The 22,818-nt window shown below is 35.9% G+C and overlaps 1 protein-coding gene and 1 long non-coding RNA gene across 6 annotated transcripts; both read left to right on the top strand.

Annotated features, from left to right (window-relative positions):
* Positions 1-15,654: 15,654 nt before the first annotated feature.
* Positions 15,655-16,941, top strand: LOC148877159 (uncharacterized). Of its 5 annotated transcripts, none has more exons than XR_016112215.1 (3): positions 15,655-16,117; positions 16,196-16,300; positions 16,703-16,941. XR_016112215.1 is itself a non-coding variant. In XM_088982043.1 (2 exons), the coding sequence occupies exons 1-2, from the start codon at positions 15,754-15,756 to the stop codon at positions 16,780-16,782; spliced, it is 444 nt and encodes a 147-aa protein (XP_088838169.1). In that variant the 5' UTR covers positions 15,657-15,753; the 3' UTR covers positions 16,783-16,941. The 5 variants fall into 5 exon arrangements, 1 of the variants encoding a protein (XP_088838169.1); XR_016112211.1 differs by having other exon boundaries at positions 15,656-16,117; positions 16,196-16,308; XR_016112213.1 differs by having other exon boundaries at positions 15,656-16,117; positions 16,196-16,318.
* Positions 16,942-17,695: 754 nt separating this feature from the next.
* LOC148877158 (uncharacterized) lies at positions 17,696-21,695 on the top strand. Its single transcript, XR_016112218.1, has 2 exons — positions 17,696-20,360; positions 20,441-21,695. It is a non-coding gene; the product is annotated as an uncharacterized LOC148877158 (long non-coding RNA).
* Positions 21,696-22,818: the final 1,123 nt, after the last annotated feature.

Here is a 22,818-nt window from a genome sequence, read left to right as displayed (position 1 = left end):
CAGCTAATAAGCATCTTGTAAGCAATAGGATCCTACAATCTATACCCCTTTGTTTCTTCTACATAACTAAGAAAAATACATTTTTTTAGACCTTGTGTCTACCTTGGTCTTCTACTCATTAGGAATCCAAACATGAGCATCACAGCCAAATGTAGAAAAGAGTAATCAATAGGTTTTCTAATCATACCTCTTTTGAAAATTTGCAATCAAGTATTGTAATGGGAGAGTGGTTTACTAAGTAACATGCAATTAGACCCATTCACAGGTTGAGCTTTGGACCTAAATTTACATTGTGTTGAACTCGAGCTTTAGGCCGAGCTCATTCAAATTTTAGAAAAAGCCAAGCTCAATACTGACTTATGAATAGGTCTACATGCCATATAGACTCTTTCTCTCCAAAAGCACCACTCTATCCCAATTGCACTCAACATGCTTCTTGTTTGATTAATAAGTCTATAGTTTAATGCCTTAAAAAAAGTGTATAATTCATTCATTCAACAACTTTATTTTGTTGTGGGGTTCGAGGAATTGTGTATTGTCTCACAATACGATGCCCATTGCAAAAATCTTCAAAATTTTTCAAGGTATACTCCTTCCCATTATTAGTTCTCAAACACTTAATTATGTTCCCTTTTGGTTTTCAACTAGAGCTTTGGACTTTTTGAAATAAAAAAAAAAAAAGAAAAAATGTATTACTCTACTTTTAGTAGCTTCCCAAGTATTAGAGTGTGTTAGATCTAATACTTCTCCACTTGTTGCCTTAGACTTTGGAAAATTAGCTCTATGGTGTTTTTCAAATGGGCAATCTTCACAAAAATTTAAATCAGTGGATTTTAAATCAAGAAGCACATTTCAAGTAAGAAGTACATTTATTCATTGCTTGCTCACATAACCCAAATTGTGCCAAGCCATAATTGAATCAATCACAACATTTGCAACCAAAGATTAAAATATTAGTATCGTGTATCTATTGGATAGCTTGGATATGAATATAGATACAAACATGCTTTGAAAACACATGGATATGAATAAAACATATAGAAACACATGGATATGCTAGGAAAATACATACAAATTCCGTAAATACATCAATTACACTAGCTCCAAGGTCAAAATAGCCACAAATAACATATGAATACATAAAAATGTATATTTTAATGTATATATGAAGAAATATATTACAATTAGTATAACATAATGCATAAACATTATACAATTTTGTTGATAATCCATCAGTCGAGAATCCAAAACTTATATAGATTTTTACAAATTAACACATGCATAAAGTTATTATTATGTTGTATTTTATTTAGGTCTAAGATACAAGCATATGTAATTATTATGCTTTAATTACTATATCAATTATTTTCTATTTTACTACTCTTACTTTTTAACATTAACAAAAAAAGTCAATTAAATATTAAATTTTGAAGTGTTGGATAAATAATATATTTGTTTTTGTAAATAATAAATCTGTTATTATAAAATGTAAATTAAAATATCAATTGATAATTTATAAAAATATATAATCTTAACATAAAATAAATCATAACTATAAAAATTTGTAAGAAACATATCATGTGAAAATTCATAATTTTTAATTACTAAAATAAGTATCCATTATTAATATTTTTATTTCTATTACTAATTTTATATGAATGTGAATTATAGATTTGATAGATTCAATTTAATATTATATTCTTAAATATTTTATAAATAATTTTTTTGTAAATAATAAATATGTTGTTTGTTAATGTAAAATAAAATATCAATAAATAATTTATAAAAAAATATATTAAAAATTTAAGATACATATCATGTACAAATTTATGAATTTTAAGTACTAAAATAATTATAATATTATTAATATTTTTATTTGCATAGATTTATTGAGAGTAAAGATCAAATTTTATAAAAATGTATTTTTGATAGATTATTTATTTAATTAATGTTTATAAAATACTAACTTTTAATATTATTCCTTTTAATTTTAAGTTAGAATTGTCAAACATATGGTATTGGTTTAGATTGCATGTTAACAACGAAGCTAATAAAATTTATTTTATTTAATTTACTCTCACAATTTAAATGTGGCTTAATGGTTTAAGATATAAGGCCAAAAAATGGCTTAGTTGTTGGGACATGAGTTCAAATCACGCTATTCGCGTTTTTCCATTGTATATGTACACGTATCAATGTGTATCACCATCTATTAGTCTGTATTGGCTAATATAGTGCGATGCACACCGATACTCCTATGTACCATGCTAGTTGTAGCGTATTTTGTATTGGTGGTGTATTGAATTGATATTTTAAACCTTGTTTGCAACAATGACATCTTGTGAATTATGATCACAATATCTTCAATCAAGTGGTATAACTTTCTTTATAATTTTCTTTTTGCAATCAACATAGCTCCTTTACTAATCTTTAACTAGCCTTTCTCTCCAGAAAATTTATAGTCATCTTCATCAAGTTTTCCCAATGACAACTTTTATAGTTCAAGAACATGTCGTATTATAAAGATTGTATGAATGACATTATCAAATATAGTAATTTTAATGTATCCAACTCCCACTATTTTACATGTGTTGTTGCCGCTCATGTAAATAATCACACAACCACAAGATTAGCATGTGTAGAACCAATCTCTACATGGCATCATATGGAAAAAAGGCACCTAAATCCAATATCTACTTATACTTTGGTCTTTTACAAGGATCGCTAAACAACACATCATCATCTCCTGATGAGTTGTTTTCTTTTGGATTGTTTCCTTGGAAAATCTTTGAATCAAGTTCTCGATCAAAGTTGGGTCAACTTTGATTTGCTTTGAATTGTCTACAATCTTTTCAAAGTAACTCTTATTGTCATAGTTCCAAAGCTTGAGTCCCTTCTTTTTGCCTCTTGACTTGGATATTGTTTGATTTCACCTATAGTTGCTTTTCAATTGCATCGCTAGAAGAACTTTCACCAACTTTTCTATGAAGTTCTTTTGTAAGCAACAAAGAAACAATAGATTTCAAAGATAAATCTTTTGTATTGCTCAAATTTGTTATCAAACTATCCCAATTAAGAATTAGGCATGGAACAAAACAAAAGAGCAACATTTTCTTTGTCGTCAATACGTACCTCAACAATTTCTAATTTGTTTACATAAGTGTTGAAATCATTCATATGTTCCTAGAGAGGATCCATCCTTCATTCTTAGGTTATAAAGTTGTAGTTAAAGGAATATTCTATTAGTCAAGCATCAATTTCCCTTCATAGATATTTTTCAACTCTTCGTAGTGGTTTTATCGGATAATATGTTGAATAATACAAAATCTTCCAAGGCAAGAAGAATATCTACCAAGGTTATCTAGTTTTTCTTTTCAAACTCTTTGTTCTTCATGTTCTCAGACTTCTCCTCTTTTCCTTTAAAGGCAATTGTATAATCTTCTTTCACCATCACAACATGTATCATCAACTTCCAAATTGCATAGTTGGACTCATTAAATTTTGGAATGTCAAATCGAGTAGAGCTCGAATTTACCATTTTCAACATGTGCAACACCGAAACAGTAAATACAGATTTTAGTAGCACCCTAGGTCAGAAATATGACGCTCTTATACCAATTGTTGGGAGTAGCTCAATGGACAGTATAATCCATATATACACAAATGGAAATAGTAAAGAGGCAAAGAGAAAGAGAGAGAGAGCATCGAACTTAACATGGTTTGGCAAAACTGCCTACGTCCATGAACAATAGCTCGAAACTTTCTTCTTCATTATAAACCAATAGAAATTAAGATGGAACCTCACTACAATCAACACTCGGCACACACCCTTACACCCATTATAGGGAATCCATACCCGATACCTAACACCCAACAATCATACAAGAGAATGAGTTGAAATGAATGGAATGATTTTTACAAGGCTAAGGGTCACCCCTATTTATAATAACAAGGAGGGGTATAATGGGTATTTTGAAATAATTTTATACCTTACAATTAGCCGCCCAAATGAAGAGTTAGGATTAAATTTATATTTTAGTCTATTGTATTCACAACACAGTATTAGTTGGTTTTATAAATTTAGGCAACGATAAATAATTTTCACTACTTAAGCTATTTTCAGTGGGCCAGCTTATAGATAAAATACAAAACGATGCATTCGATGGATTAATCAGGGAGACTGATACCACCTCAACATAATATCCTCAAAAATAAAAAGTTTTATTTGGCGATGTTGCTTAGAGGGCATTGTAGTTCAAAGTAAACTGGTAAGTCGTGGTTAAAACTTAAACAAGTTCTCAGGCCTCACCTTTCCAGTTTTGCTACATTAGTACCGAAGACTATCCTCGACTTTTCTTTTTCATTTTTATGCTTTGGGGATTGAAATGAATTTACAAGTGCCCTGACCTATGGGTTGTCTTACCGGAGGAGTCTTCCCAAATCTCAAGCACTGTGAAGGGCCCCGTTTGGAACTTGACATGTTTATTCTGATTATTGATTAGTGTTTTTAACCCAGTACACGTCTTGTGCTCCTAGCAATCCAGAGCGTGACCAGATCTGCCCTCACAATGCACAATAATAAATTCACATCTGTGCCCTACAAACACCCTACAGGGTATCCCAACCGTGTATTGAGAGCATCTCTCGCTGACAATTTTGGAAGATGATCCCAATAAACGCTAAAATGTGCATGTGTGTATAGATATGATCTCCGCAACAATCGCACAGTTCGTACATATAATGTCATTGATGGTGACTGATTCTAAATGTGTGGCTGTAGCATCTTGTAGGTAGAGCATGGGTATCAGATCCTTCGGACCCATTCGAAGCCCCTTCAATCATTTTGGATTAATAACCACGTGGATTATTAGGTAGGGACAAGATGGTATTCGCGCATTTGCAGTGGGTGTCCACGGTTCGGTTAACCAAACCATGGCTCTTTTTTGTAAATCGAACTGATAGTACCGGTTTTTTCATTTTGCCAAACCAAAACCGAACCGGTACCACCGGTTAACCAGTCCACCGATTTTAGTTTTTTATATTTGTAATATATATTATATAAATATATGTATAATATTGTATTATAAATAATAAATGATATATAATATATTTGTAAATAGATTATAAGTATATATTTATATATAATGAATATATATTTATATAAAATACATAGAAAATATGTGACATATATTAAAAATATTTATAAAATATACATATAAACATATACCAGTTGGTTCGGCTAACCGTCGGTTTTTTTATAGGTTAACCAAAAGTCGAACCGGTTCTTCAGTTTTTCAAAAATTCCGAACCAACTGGTTCGGTTAACCGCATTTTGTGATTCGATTTTCTCAGTTCGGTTCTATTTTTGGGTTTTTCGGTTTTTCAAGGACCCCCCTATGTTTAGTATGTTTTTGTTCGATCCCTTTAGGCATCAGTGGTCTCTCCCGGTAAGCTGCTCTCCTAGTATCTGCTCTATTCTGATTTCTGAAACACCTAATGTGTCATGTGTGGATCTCAATCTCTCTCTCTTGTTAGTTAGTTATCAATCTAATTGTAAGTATATAAAAGAATAATCACCCTCCATTTGTTGGAACATGCTTGGTTGTTTCGTGGCTTCTGTTATGTATGATCTATCAATAGAACAACGGGAATTAGCTCCTCTCTGAAAACCAGAAGAAAGGGGTTAGCGTCTTAATCATTTGGATTTTGACCTCGTTGTTATTTCAGAGGCAAAACCCCCAAAAAAATGTTCTCTTGTATTTATTGGTTTTGGAAAGCATATCATATTAGTCAATGCTAATACGATTATATTAGATGCTAATTGTTTCTAATAAGATCCATCATTACTCTTGTCAATAAGATCTCTCTCTCTCCAATAGTCAATGTTTGTAATATCTTCGCTTGTTCCATTAAATCCCAAATCTATACCTATATATTAAAACAAGGTTGTCCAACATTGTTTTTTTTTAATTTCTTTTTTCCAAATGCTATAAATTCACAAATATTAGAGATAGCAAATGCTTCTTAATTACTAACATTCAATGTACTACCCTTACATGTCCTCATGAAATGAAATTTATTAATATGTTGCAATCTTGGGTGTTCATCAATTGAAAAGAAGCTTTATTAGCCTTTGTGATTTCTAACAAACCTGTAATCTATACAAGTTTTACCCAAGTTGCTATTTTATTGGCAATTTCTTATTGAAGTATTACGAAAATAATTCTAACAAATATGGTTAAACAAGAAACTGTGAGAGGCTGGTTGAGATTGAAATGAAGAGCAATCTTTCTTGAGTTTTAATGTTAGAGTCAAAGAGCACAAACAATCTTGCAGACTGACCATAATAAGCAAGATATTTATAGTACTACTCCCCACCCTAATATACTCTATTAGCATAAATTCCAAGGCTTCTAATGTTTGGTAAAGTAGAGATCCACCAAAAATTGAATGATTCATTTATCGGACAATATACATGATGTTATAATAATTTTTATTACAATAATTATTAATTATGATAATAAATAGTAATTATTAACATTAATAAATTCTCTTTGATTACTATCAAAAATAACTTTTGCTAATTAGAGCCTTGTTTTATTGTTCCTTTGGTGGCATTATTTTGCTCATTGATTTTAATTCCCGTTATGATGCTATGGCTCCACGCAAAACATCATATAAATGATTTGACTTTTGACGCAACATGATTTTGGATGCGCAATTTTTTTTTATATGGGCACACCAGGTGTGATTTAATTTGATATGTTGCATCTCTTATGTGTATAAGGTATTGATGGAAACATGAAGAAGACTATTATTTGAGGTGAGGATGCTAATGGATGAAACTTCATTGCATAGGTAGACTTTCGATTGATGGATAAATATAAAATTCAATATTATTTTGCAAATGGATAATGAATAGTATAGAGAAGTTAAATTTTAAATGATTAAAATATTATGTATTATTAATAAAATAAATAAAGATGACTTTAATATTATATTTCATGAACAAAATGAATTGAAAATTACTTATATGAAACTTGCAACATTAAAATCAACTTCACAAACATATAAAATATAAATTTTCATTGTGTAAAAACATATATCTTATCAAAAAAGTTAAACAGAATCCAATTGGATTGTATCAAGTTGAAGAGGCACGAATCCATATTTGATCTAATTATAAATGAATCAAATACTAACATTTAGCTTTAATCACTACAAATAAAAATATTAATCATATTTTAATTAAAAACTTAAAACCAAGGTAGCGTGGACAACCTTGTTTTAATATATAGATGTGTATCATTCTATGGCTTATAAAAATATTTTTTAAAACAAAAAAGTGAAAAAATTATGGCAAACCAAACCTAAATTGAGTATGGTAAATTAGGATTCACCTTGACCTAATATTAGGGGTGCAATTTAGACAGGCCCAACCTAATCCCAAACCATCCCAAACCTGAAATTTTACATGGGGCTGGGCTTGGATTTTTGGTCCTTCAACTGGGCCTAGGCTTACCCTTTAGGTAATCCGAGCTATCCATGTTTACAAGTTCCCCCCACCCCCCAAAAAAATCCTTGTTAGTTCTACTACTGAATTCAAAATGTCAGTCGTTAGTGGGTCCAATTCCATCTTTGTTGAGAAGTTGGGTCATTTAGCGATGATTAGCTTATTGAGGAGGATTGAAAGAGGAGATTCAAAAACTTTTTGCTCCATAAGGATGATGTCTATGAAGTTCATTAGTAAAGATGTCTAAGCTTAAAATTCAAAATTAGAATATATTAGTTTAAGCGATGCATTTTCTGTTAAAAATCCTATATTTAATTCCAATAATGATATTTTTTATCGGAGAAATTGGAGGAGAATTAGACATTAGAAATGAATTATTTTTATTGCACTTAATTTATGGAGAGAAGAAAGAATTGAGGGGAAAATTAATATAAAAAATAAAATGAATCAACCCATCTACAACATACAAACCTCTTCGACCTGAAACCATTGAGATGAGTGACAACCATTCCTCTGTTTGGAAACCTTTCAAACACAAAATACACATTATTGATGATGAACTCAAGCACTTGGATGGATACAAAAGATTTCTCCAACAATGGTCTTGAAGAGGACGAAGCTAGACATCCTTGGACCAAATGTTTTAAGTGACAACTAAAAGATTAAAGCACCATATGGTTTAGAATATCTATACAACTGCTCAAGTACTCAATAAACAAAATTCATCGGTGTTAGAAAAGGACAATGCAAACAAATAGAAAATTATATGAGAACATTAGGAATTGATAGAATAGATTAGGATGGAGCTAAGAAGGGTACTGAAAATCACTGATATTCTAATCATCTTATATGAAGATGAATCTCCCAAGATGATAGAAGATTGATGAGAAGTTCTTGGACGAGGATAGAATGGACAAGCTACAAAAGTTCTACAAGAGCTATAGTAGTGAAAGAATGCAGAAGTTTATCATCTTGAATTATCAGAACATGTATGAAATTGGCAAGTATAAATTATAACATTATTTCCATTCTTTAATAATTAAGTTTTAGATTTCAAATTATACAGTCATAGAATTTTAGGCCCTGTTTGCATAGGCTTTAAAAGTACTTTTTGTACTTTTGATAGTACGAAAGTACAAAAAACACCACATCGTGTTTGGATGGCATACTTCCTATTTTGGCTTTCACACTTTTTAAAAGCACAAAACCCCCCAAAAATACGAAATCGACCACCCTTCAAGTAAAACCCCTCGATCAAGACTCCCTCATTCACTTGTCGTCTTTAAACCCTAACCTCTTTGCCGCCACGGGTTCTTGCTTTGTCATCGCCCATCTCCGACTACCATTGCCACTAGAAATCACTGAATCACTAACGGAAGCACAATCCTCACCGAAATCACAGGTATGAATCCTAGTTTCATATTTCCCCCTTTCTTGTAATGTTTTTCTCCATTCCATGCAATATCTTCAAGCTTAAGCGTATGTTTATTGCATGTTTACCACCATTGGAATCACTGTTGTGGATTTCTTTGTTTCCTAAACTATTCTTGAAGCTTAATGGTATGTTTTTATAGCTTGTTTACTATAATGATATACTAGTGGGGACCCGTGCGATGCACAAGAAAAACTGAAAGATTAATAATCAAAATTAATTGTTAATTCACTAAAAGTATTCAAAGTTATTGTTAATATTTAAAATTTTAATAATTGTATTTTTCATTTAATGTTGATTTATAGAAAATGATTATTGTTAATTTAATATGAACAAATATTTTTAATGAATTTAATTTTACTAATCATTTGTAGTAATTTTAATAACTATTTTTATTTTCATTATTTTTAAATGAAATGTTCATTGACTTTAAATAAATAAAAATTATTACAAAAGCTAACATTTTTATTAATTTCACTAATAAATAAAAATTATATAGGAATGGCAATGGGGTGGGGCAACCATCCTTGTCCCCGCCTTCTAGTCAAGACACTCTACCCCATCCCCGCCCATTCCCCAGTGTCAGGCGGGTTCAAGGCAAGGAAACCACTTTGTTTTGTTTAAAGGTTTTTTTGGAGACTTTCCTTTTAGTGTTTTTGAATGCATCTTAAGTCAGAAGGGTGGCTTCTTTGTGTGCCCGCTTTTTTTTTCCTTGAATAAAATTTTCTTTTCCTATTCTTCAAAAAAAAAAAAAAAAAAGGCAAGGCAACCACTCTCTATTTGGGATGGGGAATCCTCAAATTTCTTTGCCTTGCCTTAGTGTCAGGTGAGTTTAGGGCAAGGTACCCACTCCTCATCAAGGATGGGGAATCCTTGAATTTTCCCTCCTGTCCCTAGTGTCGTGCGAGTTCAAGGCAAGGCACCCACTCCCCATCAACCTAGTATTTAATTTGATGACAAAAATGATTAAAAGGATATACCAAGTATCAACAACATGGTAAATTTCTAAAAATACACTAAATTGTCTTTAATTTTCAAAAATGTAATTTTATGAAAATTTTGGAAAATTTATTACATCTTTTTAATTTTGAAAATTTATTCAAATTTATTTTTAAATTCTTATTAAATAATTTATTTTACTTTTAAATGGTTTACTTACAGAATTACACTAATTTATCTTATATTTTCTAATATAAACTAATCAATAATTTCCTTTTGCCAATATTATACTAATTTATCTTAATAACTTGTGTAATTATTAGTTCAAATTATAGTTTTCCCTTTCCCATAGTCATTTTCTTTAATATTTTACAATGAAAATTACATAAATTTTAAATAGTTTTCCAAAATCTATCAAATGTAATAAATTTTCCTAAAATTTGCAAAATATTCCAATAAATTTTAATAACTATTTAATACACTTCAAATAAACTTTCAAATATTTTCCAAATGTACATTATTATTTCTTTTAGTTTCCAAAATGTTATTTTAAGAAAATGTAGTTTTATGAAATTGTTTTAAAATTTTATTACATTTGTGTAATTATGGAAATTATTTTTAAATTTGTTATTTTAAATATTTATTACATTTGTATATATATATATATATATATATAAACCACTTTGTTTCCTAAACCAAGTGCCCATTCTAAGTGGTTGCCATGTGTACATGTGGCATGTGTGTACCTTTAGTGTATATAGGTGGCTAATCATGAGTAATGTAGCCTTTGTCACGTATAAGATCAAATGAATTACATGACTGATATGGTGCTTTTGCCAAACAAAAAATGGTACTTGTATTTCAGAAAGCATGCTTTTCAAAATTTTTTACTCAAATGGTTTTCAAAGCAAAAATACCAAAGTAAAATGGGCAAAGTGGGTTATTTTGAACCCTCTCTATTACCATTAATTTGAAATCCTATTAAATTTCATTAAAACGAATAAATACACTAAAAGTATATAATAATATAATATTAAGACTTAATAATCATATCATAATTATAAATTATTATAAATAAAAGTATAATTTCAATCCATTTAAAAATTAATTATATTAAAAACTTCATAATTAACTACTAAAAGTTTTACAATTTCAAAATTAATTTTTAATAAATTTAATTGATATAAATAATTACATTCATATTTAGAATTACAATTAACAACAAAAATTCTACAATAGTAATAATTAATAGACATAAATAGAAACTAAGGAAAATATATTATTTTCAAAATTAATTTTATTATTTTAAAATCCATTTGGAGAAATAAAAATATTAAAATTGATAAAGATTCATTTTACTAAAATAAATTAAAACTAATTTATTAATAAAATTAATAAAAAATGCTTTAATTTCACTTGATTGAATTTGAGTTTGGATAAATTGTACCTTTGGAGCCCTAAATGGAATCTCTACTAATGAAGGTATGGTTCCAATGTGATGCAAATATAAAGTGAGGCCCCATTTGGTTCACGGGAATAGAGGTCTGGAATCATAATAGGAATGGGTTATTCCGATTCCAACTATTTGATTGGGTGGAAGGAATCCCATTCCCATTCATTCCTGTTGGAATGGAATTCCCCATTTGAGAGAATGGTAATTCCCTACCCCTCCATTGGGCTGTGTTTGGAAATGATGCAAATGAAGTGTAAATCTCGGTTCAGGATAAATTTGCACTCTAGTTCACTTTTGCCTGTGTTTGGTAATATTATATTTTTGCATTGACAAATGACAGATCAATACATATTTAAAGATGTAAAAGTACATAAATAAAAAAGAAGTAAATTTGCATTCAAGTGGGCTTTTGATACAAAAAAAAATGCTTTATTGGAATTTGTATTTGCATCTATTACAGCTAAAAGTCTATCTGGTAAGAAGTTAAATTTGTCAATGCAAAATTAACCCAACTTTATAATTTATATGAATCATTTTATACTCTACATATTTGTATTCACACATATTTGCATCATAACGAAACGAGACCCTGAATTACTCCAAAACAGACTATATATACTATTTTTAATTAAGACGAGAAGCATATGATACAAGAGGAATCCTCCTCCAAAATCCAAATCCCTTCAGGCAACGCCTTCAAAAAATATCCCTTCAGACAACAAGATTTTTTGCTATATTGGTTAGTGCTTGGAGTATTCTGATCGATTGAGCCAAGTAATTGCTGGATTAAACAAAAAAAAAAAAAAAGGTTTCAATTGCCACCACACCCACAACCTTGCATTTCTATGAATCTCCCATGACGCTATTAAATCCAACATGGCACATGGGATGCGTTATTCAATTGGGACCCTCTTTTTTTTATCTTATCTGCAATAATCCCTAATATATAGTTGACTACATGGCTTAGAGGTCATAATAACTGTATTACAGAATACAGATATGTTCTTTGGCGAATATTATTATATGAATTTTAAATAATTCAATACCATGGCGTTAGAAATGACATATCCATTAAGATTTGAGACCCTTAAGATTAAATAAAATGTCTGATTGAAGCATCTTTGAGAGTTAGAAATAGACGAACTTTTTTTAATTATATATATATATATACGGTGACCCTAGCACCTCCACGCCGTAGTGGGTATTATATCGTTTTATTGGATTATTAAAGTCCAATTTGTCATTGGGTCACTTAAGATGAGTCGTGAGGGAGCAGAGGCGATTAGCAAAGAAGATACGTGGGTGCAGATGATATGCCTGGCAGTTCGGTTGGGTTGGGTCAAGGCAATTTTGGATGGATGGTTAATATCAATTTGAAAGCAAGCATTGGTTGAAAAAGAGGTGATCTGATGATGGGTCAGATTGTCTTCTGGTTTGAGTCACTAGATGGGGGATCCGAGTCTTTTCCGAGTTGGGTCGGGTTAAATTCACAGGTCGGATTGGGAGATCTATGGGTTGATCATCACTTAATGCCAGATGAGACTACTCAGGAGATGTGGTGACCCAAGTTCCTAATCCAAGGTCAATGAATTTGTTTTTGACAGCTATCAATTGATTTCTTTCTTTTTTTTTTTTTTTCATGGAATAGAATATCTCTTCTCTTGGCATAGTAGCTGAAAGGCGCTATCACCTCTATTTCTTATTTAACATGAGATTAATTACCAGTTTATGATAACTGTATTATATATGTAATTTCAGTAATTAACTTGTTTTTATATATATACTGGTAAACAAAAGCTTGAGCCGACCAAGGGTGGCAATTCTGGACCCCACCCATTAACCCAGCAACCTTTTCAAATGGGTTAGGTAGATTTGCATGGTCCCCAAGCAGATGCATGGTCGTCACTGGCTAAGCTGTGGAGCACTGTAGCTCTTTTTTTTTTTTAAGGTAACCAGAACTATTGTTAATAAGAAATACAAATATGAAATTGCTATGTCATATTAATGCATGAGATAGACCATATATTTGCCATGTCATGTCTTTTGAATCCCATTATCCTTCAAACAAAAGCTCTGCACACTTGTTATCCAATCACAATCGGGAAAATCTCCCAATGTATTACTGGATGCTTGTACTTGCACAGTGTGTGTAGAGTTTATCCAATGTATTACCAGGTTGAGAAAGTTATAACACAAGTTGTATTTAAGAAAAAAAAAAAAAAAAAAACTCCCATTGTAGTGCGTTTGTAAACCAAATGAAACACGAATGCAACTACAAATCAAATACACCTTAAATTAACTATTGAAAACATGATCCAGTGAGATTTTCTCTTAACCCTTCCCTCTAAAAAATTAGGGTCCGTTTGGTTTATCATTAGAATTAGACTCAAAATCTTTTAAAATCACAATTAGAATGGATTGTTCTCATAACTTATTTGGTTCAGACAAGAATGAAAATAAAAATTGGAAGTGGTAGGAATGAGATTTTATTTCCAAAAAAAGGGGCAGGAAATTACAATTTCTTCAAATGAAAATATACCATTCTAGCAGTAATGAAAATCGGATTCTAATTTGTCCAACCAAACAGTTAAAATCCAAATAACCTATATCAATTCCGATTCCAAACCCCCTATTCTTGCAACCAAATAAGACCTTAGAAAGTTAAAAAAATTACACGCAAATGAATATCAACTCAACGGTAAAGGAATGAGTTCTTGTCAAAATTATAACATCAGCAATGCAAATACACTTTTTTTTTCTCCCAAAATAGTTCGCCATAGCCCGTAGATATACAAATACTCGTTAATTTGTCTCATGTGATTGATTAACAATTAACAATAATATAAAAGAGGAGAGTAGGAGACCTAAGTCTTCTCTTTGCAATTATATATTAAGATAAATTTGCTTAAATACCAACAAAAATAATAGAGTTGACAAGTCAAATTAAATTCATCTGCCTTCTTCCTCTTGCCTTATTCTTTTCCTTCAAGTTTCTAGCATTTCAATACTTCCCCAAGGGTCGATTTCATCTCGAAGAAGATTATATACTTATTCATTTATCTTTGATCTAAAGTATACTTGTTTGGTGTGTTTTTCTGAAAAGATCTTTTTGTAGTTCTGATAGTCAAATGATGCATTGAGCTTTTGATATAAGATTTAGGCAACCTGAAAATAACTTGACAAGTGTGTGTCTTTTCATGCATCTGCCCTATCTTTTCGTGTAAGGTTAAAATGCAAAAGATGTGAGAAATCAGCTTAATTTCCTGAAATCAGCCCCAGATAAGCTTTTTGCGTATTTTCGATGCACCATTTTTGATGGCTAGAACTTCTGCAAGTTAAATGGGAATAGACCAAAACTTAGTCTTGTCGACTTATGAACAGCCAAAAGACTGTACAAAAAAATATGCCAAACAGGCCTTTACTCTTTACTTCGTTCAAGCTTTCGCCGGCTCAACACTAAGTGGGTCGACGCATGTCAGGTCTAGTGGGGATCCTTGTGCTTAGTTGGACCGGATCCATGTCTACCAGTTCCAGCCCTACACGTATAGAACACGCATTCACCCGTTGACTTGTTGACCACGCTCCATTATAGGCGAGATCCACGAGCCCATGACCATGAGGGATTGAGGGTATGTTTGGATGCAATTCTTTTCAAACGCAAGCAGGCATGAACGGGTAAGCGCATGACAAATTGACAATACCATGATACCACTCCCTAGTGGAGTGGGATCTATTTTAACTGTAAAGTTGGCTACCATACCATGATACCACACCTAGTTGTAGACTGGTGTAGACTGTAGATATTGTTTGATAGATGTTGTAGACCGTAGATACGTTAATGGGTGTAACCAAGGAACGTCTTCACTTCTCTTAGTCACCTCACCATAATGAGTTGGAAATGGCACGCTCCCCCTTGGCCTGGGTGGGTGGGTGGGTAGGTAGGTGTCTATTAGAACTATAGATCTACAGTGACCAAAATGTCCCTATTTGGGGACGCGTGGGCATCTTGGGAAGTTGAACGGTCCCTCGACTTGCTCCCAGTGGGACGTCCCCATGACATCTGGGCTTCTTCTACCTTGCTTTTGTTAAAATCAGAAGGAACTGGGTGTTAGCTTTTGGAAAAGCAGGACAAATAATGATAACGCAAACCAACCGAAGCTTAGGGTTGGAAGCGATGGGCCCATCATCTATCACACTCCCACCAATCTGCCATGACCGACAGCTAACCCACAACATCAATACAATAGTATAATGACACGTCACCTTTCAGGCTTTCACCAAATAAAAACCCTCGCCTTTGCGCTGGAGGCCTAATAAAAAGAGCCAACGGCGAGAGAAAAGGAAGAAGGTCAGGTGACCTCCCGCGACCCAGCACTTCCCCCGCTAAGGGGTGGTGAGGGTGGGTGGTGAGGGGCCATGTCGCAACTCAAGTCGCCACCGTCGTCGCTTTACAAGCAGCGCTCCTGGTCTTCCGATACGTATCGGGATGAGGCCTGGCTGAGACGAAAAGGCAACAGCAAAAACAACAGGAGAAGGCGGAGCAAGAGCGTTACGGAGGAGGACCTCGATGAGCTCAAGGCCTGCATCGAGTTAGGTTTTGGGTTCGATTCCCCCGATTTGGACAGCAGGCTCTCCGATACCTTGCCAGCTTTGGGCCTTTTTTATGCTGTCAACAAGCAGTATAACGATAGCGTATCCAAGTCATCTTCTTCGTCCACCGCCGCCTCTGAGTGCGATGCCTCGTCGCCCCTGGGTAGCCCTCACACCATATTCATTCCAGGTAATTGTCATCTCTCTCTGTCTCTCTCTTTCTCCCCCATCTCTCTGAGAACTGAGATCCTGAATTGCACCGTTGTAGGTTCATGTGTTTGACGGACCCGAACTGGGTCAGATGGATGGGCTTTGTCCTATCGTTAGAGTTCCATAATCTAATCTTAGCTGCCTGTTGTCAGTGGATCGCGAGGTGGTGATGTGGGTTTTGGTTTGCATTTCTTTCGCCTTTCTGATAGTATGCCCTCGTATTGTATATTTCTACTGCTGTTCTGTTAGAACTAGCACATGATCTAGGGTAACCTACCAACAGTCTGCATGTTTGGTTGGTTATTTTCTCTCTCTCTCTCTCTCTCTCTCTCTCTCTCTCTCTCTCTCTCTCTCCATGCCTGCTGCCTTGGTTTTTGGTATAACTTTGTCATCGGTTTTTACTCAATTGATCCATCCAGTGGTAGAATTTTCTTATCTGGGCCTTTGCTCTCGGTTTTAGATGTGCTCTCGGCTTCTCTGGGTGATTCTTTGCTTCAGAAGAATACATCCCTCCGTAACAGGTCTAACTTTGTTTTTCTTTTCTTTTCTTTCTTAAATGGTGAAGGTGACAACCCTCAGCTGGTGAAGACGAGATTAAGGCAGTGGGCTCAGGTAGTTGCTTGTTCGGTGCGGCAATCTTACTGATTTCAAGCGAGACGAAACGCCGTCTACCATCCTTTGTTGGAATTCCCCACCGACTTTGTTTATTAATTGAAAAACCCAAAAAAAAGAAAAAAAAAAAAAAGAGCCATTAGACCAACTCTGCAAATGAAGTAATGAATTTCTTCTCTCTTTTTATGTCTATATTCCTTATTTGCTTTATGTTTTAGTTTTTGCCTTTTTGGCCTCGTAAGGACGACGAAGTAGCGTTTTTGTCAAAATAAATAAATAAATATAAAAATTGTGAAAACTAAAAAAATACGGGGTTATTTTTAATTTTCCTTATTTTTCTGAATAAATTGTTTTCCAAAAACTTTTTTCTTTGTGGGCGCCCATGTGTGTAGGCTACGTTTGGTTGCACGTAAAATGAAGAAAAGCAAACAATTTTCTGAAAATTGTTGTCTTGTGGTGTTTGATTACAAGTAAATGGAAGAATCTGGAAGGAATAGAATTCAGGATTTCTAGCGAATAAGAGTATTGAAGGAAATCATTTTTTTTCCAAACAAATGCAGCCTTATCATAACAATCAGGAAGAAATGCATTCAATCGTTTCCTGACAAGAATAAGAATCTGCATGTATTGATGCGAGCGGACTTTGTCTTACAGATTTGGTTTGTGTTTTTTTTTTTTTTTCTTCTCCCATTCTGTGGCTGCAGCCTGCTGTCTGAAAAATTATTTCCTTGTTCTTTTCCCCTAGTTTAGCAAGGTGGAATCCACGTGTGTATATGCCATTCCCAGGTCAGCCCCTATATCTGACAAATATGCTCGCTTAAGAATCACTAGTTACAATGTATATTGCTTATGCTTGAGTGATGGAGAACATTTCATTTTAGAATTATTTTCAGGTATATTCCCTTGTGCCCTTCTTGGAAGAAGGTTTACATGATTACATCTACAGCATAGCAGAGGCTGAGTTATCATGTTTACATGATTACATGTAAGAAGTTATCATGTTAAATTTTGAGATGAGGTTATGAGGATGTTATGGTGGTGGTGTTTTCTGATTTGAAAATATTAAAAATAGGGTGATTTTGTTTCGAAAAATATTACATATTTTTGAAAAATAAATAAATTTTGCAATATAATAGTTATATGATTTATTGAACATGATATTAAATATTCATATTAAAACATTAAAACGTGTTCTTCAAACCAAGAATTCAACATGTTTTGGGTTGAGTTTTGAAAATAACAAAGAATCTATGCCGCGAGAAGACAATATACTGAAAGAGCTTTTGATCAATCAAAATCTCCTTGCGAAAAATGCCACTTGAATGATTACCACTTTTTATGATCCCCATTCATTGGTTACAAGACTTCCCAATATCATGCCTTTCTAATATTATTAATGTCAAAATTTGACCAACAGATAAAGAGGGGCATAGAGGATGAATCAATGTGAGTGGTTGAACCATGTTGCTTCGGAAGACTTGTAAAAGGGTAGAGATTCCTAGTGTATGTCCCAAGGATGAGCTTTTCGATACTTATATGGTGTTTGGAAGCGTGGGTATCTTTTAGTACCGATTTAAAAAAAAAAATATATATATATATATATATATATATATATATATATATATGCATTCAAGACCCGTTTAAAAAAAAAAAAACATTTCTGTCATGTAGAAAGTGAGTAATATTATGCTGTTTGTTTAGGTGATTTTTGTTATCGTTTTTCATCTATGTGTTGATAAGCACCACATAGGATACACATTAGTCAACTGTTGAGGGAAATAGTTCACTGATGCATGGCGGGTGCAGGCAGTCGTAGCATGGTACGGACTTGTCAGGCGTGCCACATCTTTTAGAAATGACAGGCATGATGTTGCCTGACGAGCGACGTGGGCACAACCTCCAAATTTGGTAGGTACTGTTGTTAGATAGATCTTTCTTGTAGGTTGCCGAGCTACCTTACACCGAGGTACGGGGGGTGCATCGAGGTGCTTATGCTTGAGGCGAGCCTTAGGCAAGTATGGACAAGAGTGTTAATGGTGTTGACCCTAAGTATTTCTACTTTGGGATACTTGGCCGTAGGTCAAAGTGTTCCCTTCTCAGGAAGGAAGAGTTTGGGGCTCATTGGGAGGAGCTCGGGACTCCTCGCTTGGAGGGAATTTGGGGCATTCCTCCCTTAGAGGGAATTCTGGGTAAGGTGGGTGTTACTTCCTGGCGAGTTGCTACATCCACCGAGTTCGGTCGGGCTCCAGCGAGTTTGTTACGTCGAGTTATGGCTAGGCTGTCATGCTGAGTCGTCACTTATGCCAGGTCATGTCCGCGTGTCCCCATGCTGAGGTCGGACCAAATCACCCCCCATCAATTGCCCCACTCCCCGTGCTAGGGGTTCTGACTCAGCTCGGGGAGTTCGCGGTGTGTCGGGTGAATTTGGCTCAGAGCTCAGGCTTTCTTGTCAAGTAGTTCATTGGTCGGACCAGTTCATTGTTTGACTCAATCAAGAGCAACCCGGATCGTGTACAGTTCACGTGTGGACGTCACGCGATCTATGGACTTCGTGGACGTCAAAAAATGCGTTAAACTGATTTCGCCTCGGGGGTCGCATAGCCTGTTTTCTTGAGAGCCGTCAGATCGTCTTGATCTTCACCGTTGATGCCCGAGTATAGTGGCTATAAATAGTGGAGGTCTTGGTAATTTTTCCCTCATAAGTTTTCAGCATTCGTCTTGAGCTCGCGTTTAAGGTCTCCAGTTTGGGTCAATTTTCCCTAGTTCGGTTGCTTTCCTTGGTGAGTCCCCTTAGCTTTTCTTTCAATTTCCTTATTTCTTCCAATTCATTTCTATCTTTCACTATGTCTAGTTTCGATAGTCAACTAGATGAGACTGAGGTGGGTACCTCGGCTCAGGGTAACCCTACCGAAGTCCAATCTCACGAGGTGTGGGAGGCCTCGGGTAATCTGGCGTCCACCTCTCATCGAGGTTAGATGCCGGATAGGTTTGGTCCTTCCACCATGACCCTAGAGAGATTCTGACACCTTATTCGACAATATAACTTACCTAGGGAGTATACCTACAGTCTGCCTGCGGGTAACTTCCCATGGGAACACAGTCTTAACGAGATCGTGATCTTTCGGGAGCAGCTCACAGCCAGGCTCCATCTTCCTTTCCACCCCCTTATCATAGAGGTTCTGAATCACTTCAATGTCACAATACACCAGCTTCACCCGAACTCCATTCATAATGTGGTCGGGACCATTTCCCTCTGCTTAGTATGTCTTCCCTTTAGACTTAGATATTTTTTGTTCAATTCTCTCAATAAAGAAGAGCACTTCAAGCATTCTCCCCAAGCACAGGTGGACCTACTACCTATTCCCTCTCCCGGGTTTCAAGTTACTACACAAACTTTCCCGCAAAGTCCCGACTTGGAAGTAGGACTACTTTGTAATCCGGAACACCACGAGGTGACCCTTCCCTACTCATTGGAGGGCGGCTATTCAGGACCCCAGCGTTATACTGGACAAGAAGACAAGGGAGACGCTCCGGTCATGGGCTGAGCTCGGGTTTAATTACAAGGATTATATCGCCGAGAGCAAAGTTCATACAGGCCGGTTTGAGCCCGGGTAGGTCATCTTACTTAGAGTTAAACATTTTACCTTAGTAGCTTGTACCTTCGAGTTGCTGATGTTGAGCTTTGTTGTAGGACCCATGGAGGAAGAGAAGCTCAAGGGGGAGAGGCTTTTCAGCCATATGAAGGGAAGGAAGAAGCGAGCTGCCAAGAGAGCTCGCATCGAGTCCCCACAGGCCCCCACCTTTGAGCCTGAGCTTCCGCAGGCCCCTACCTCTGAGCCCGAGCTCCCTGATGTACCTCTGATCATCGATTTGGAGGATATCTTACCACCTCAGGAGCCCAAGACATCGGCAGAGCTTGTTCCAAAGGCAATTGTGGAGCCCGAGGTCACCACTGAGGCCGCTGATGCAGTAGCTGAAGCTTCCGCCGAGCCCATTTGCACAAATGAGACGGCGATCCCACAGTGCAACCTTCGGAAGAGTAAGGGGGCTGCCTACACCGAAGAGGTTTTCGAATGGGCTGACCTCACTCCTGGTCAGCTCGGGGCCCAGGCTACCACCCATTCTATGGTGGTAAGTTCTAAAGCCTTCTCTCCTTTTTCTCTCTTTTTTTTTGTCATTATCTCTTCGGCTCCGTCGTGCACGCCTTGACCCTTCAGCCTGAGAGGCACTTGAAGCGGGGTCTGGCTGCTGAGGACTCGGCTCGCGCAGCCCATACCAATCTGAGGGCAGCTCGCAACCAAATCCATTGGTTGAAGAGTGATGCTTCAGCTCAGAAGAACATCAACGAAGCACTGGTGGCAGAGAAAGAAGAGTTGGCACACGAGAGGGACGAGTTGAGGAGCGAGGTGAACGCCTTCAAGGCTGACAAGGGGGCCTTAGAGCTCGAGGTGAAAGGCCTTAAGGAGGATAAGGGAGCCCTGGAGCACAAGGTGGAGTTCCTCAAGGCTGATATTGAGGAGAAAACCGAGATATTCACCCAGGCCATAGAGGAGACAAAGGTCAAGGCCGTTATGGATTATGTCAAGTCAGACAGGTTCGACACCGTGTTAGGGGAGGCCTATCGTAAGAGATTCAAGCTTAACAGGTGGTTGATAAGGCACACATACCCCGAGCTCGACACAAGTGCCATCACCACTTCACGAATCACGAGTGACATAGCCCGACAAGCTACAGAGGATCCGAATTCTGAAGAGGAGGGTGGCGACAAAGAGGTAGATGTCACCGACTTGGTTGAAGCTCTCGAGGAGGTCTCGAGTAGAAACGACAAGCCCCCAAAATAGTTATCCTTGTACTATGAGCCTGTGAGCTCATATTTAGTTTCTTCTTCTTTTTTTATTGAGCTCATTGTATAGAACTTTCCATGAATGAAATTTGTTTTTTGCCAATTGTTGTCACTTTATTCTTTTGCCGAAATGATTGTTTTATCTGAGCTATCAGAGTTAAGTTTACGAAGTAGGGTTTCTCAACTATCGTCACCTCGAACCGTCTCCCAGTACTTTGTAGGGGTGGTTTTTATAACGTACACCGAGGTGAGCGACATAGTAAGGCATATGCCTGACCTGTCTACTCCTAGGTTACTTGAATTGATGGTTGTCCCTAGTGGGTCCAACCTATTGTATTCCAAGGTGGGCTATGCACCGTAGGGTTCACACCCGAGCTGCTTGCATCCTTGGCATACGAAGCCTACGTTGATGAGGCAGTTAGGTCATATGTAGTGTCGAGGCCTTTAGTTAGTTCGGCGTTTTAGCCCTTAGGCTGGGGGAGTGACTTATAGTCACACCCTCCTAGAGTCTGCCCATGCCGAAGAGGCGATTGGGTCTTATAGTGCCGATGTCATTGTTAGCTCGACGTTTTGGCCCTTAGGCTCTGGGAGTGACTACGGTCTACTCAGTTCGGTAATTTATACGTAATATTGCCTTAAATTGATAATATTCCACGCCCAATGTACTTGTTTCCCTTCTAGGGTTTTGAGCTCGTACGTACCTTCCCTGAGCACCCACTTTACTCGGTAGAGTCCTTCACAATTTGGCCCAAGCTTACCAACACCGGGCTCAGACACCATAACTTTTCGAAGGACCAGGTCTTCGATGCAGAAGTTCCACTTTTTGACCATAGCGTTATAGTACCGAGATACCCTCTACTGGTAGGTCACAGTCCTAATGTACACGAGGTCCCATACCTTGTCAACTAGGTCGAGGTTGGTGTGTAGCTCGTCTTCGTTTGCTTTGTCATCGTGCGCTTCTAGACGTAGTGTGGGGACCTCGATTTCTGCTGAGATAACTACTTCGGTGCCATAGGTGAGGTTGAAGGAAGTCTCTCCTGTAGTGGTCTTCACTGTGGTTCGATAAGCCCATAGAACGTTGGGTAGCTCGTCTGCCCATAGTCCTTTACCTCAGTCCAGTTGTGCCTTTAGTCCGTGGAGAATGGCTTTGTTTGTGACTTCCGCTTGGTCGTTTGCTTGAGGGTGCGCTACCGAGGTAAAGTTTACCATTATCGGAGATCGGTACT

Source organism: Nelumbo lutea, chromosome 1 (assembly GCF_056320005.1).
Source record: "Nelumbo lutea isolate HS-2025 chromosome 1, American lotus-T2T, whole genome shotgun sequence".
NCBI classification, from domain to species: Eukaryota; Viridiplantae; Streptophyta; class Magnoliopsida; order Proteales; family Nelumbonaceae; genus Nelumbo; species Nelumbo lutea.
Note: the sequence above shows the minus strand (reverse complement) of the source record. Positions and strands in the feature narration are given on the sequence as shown.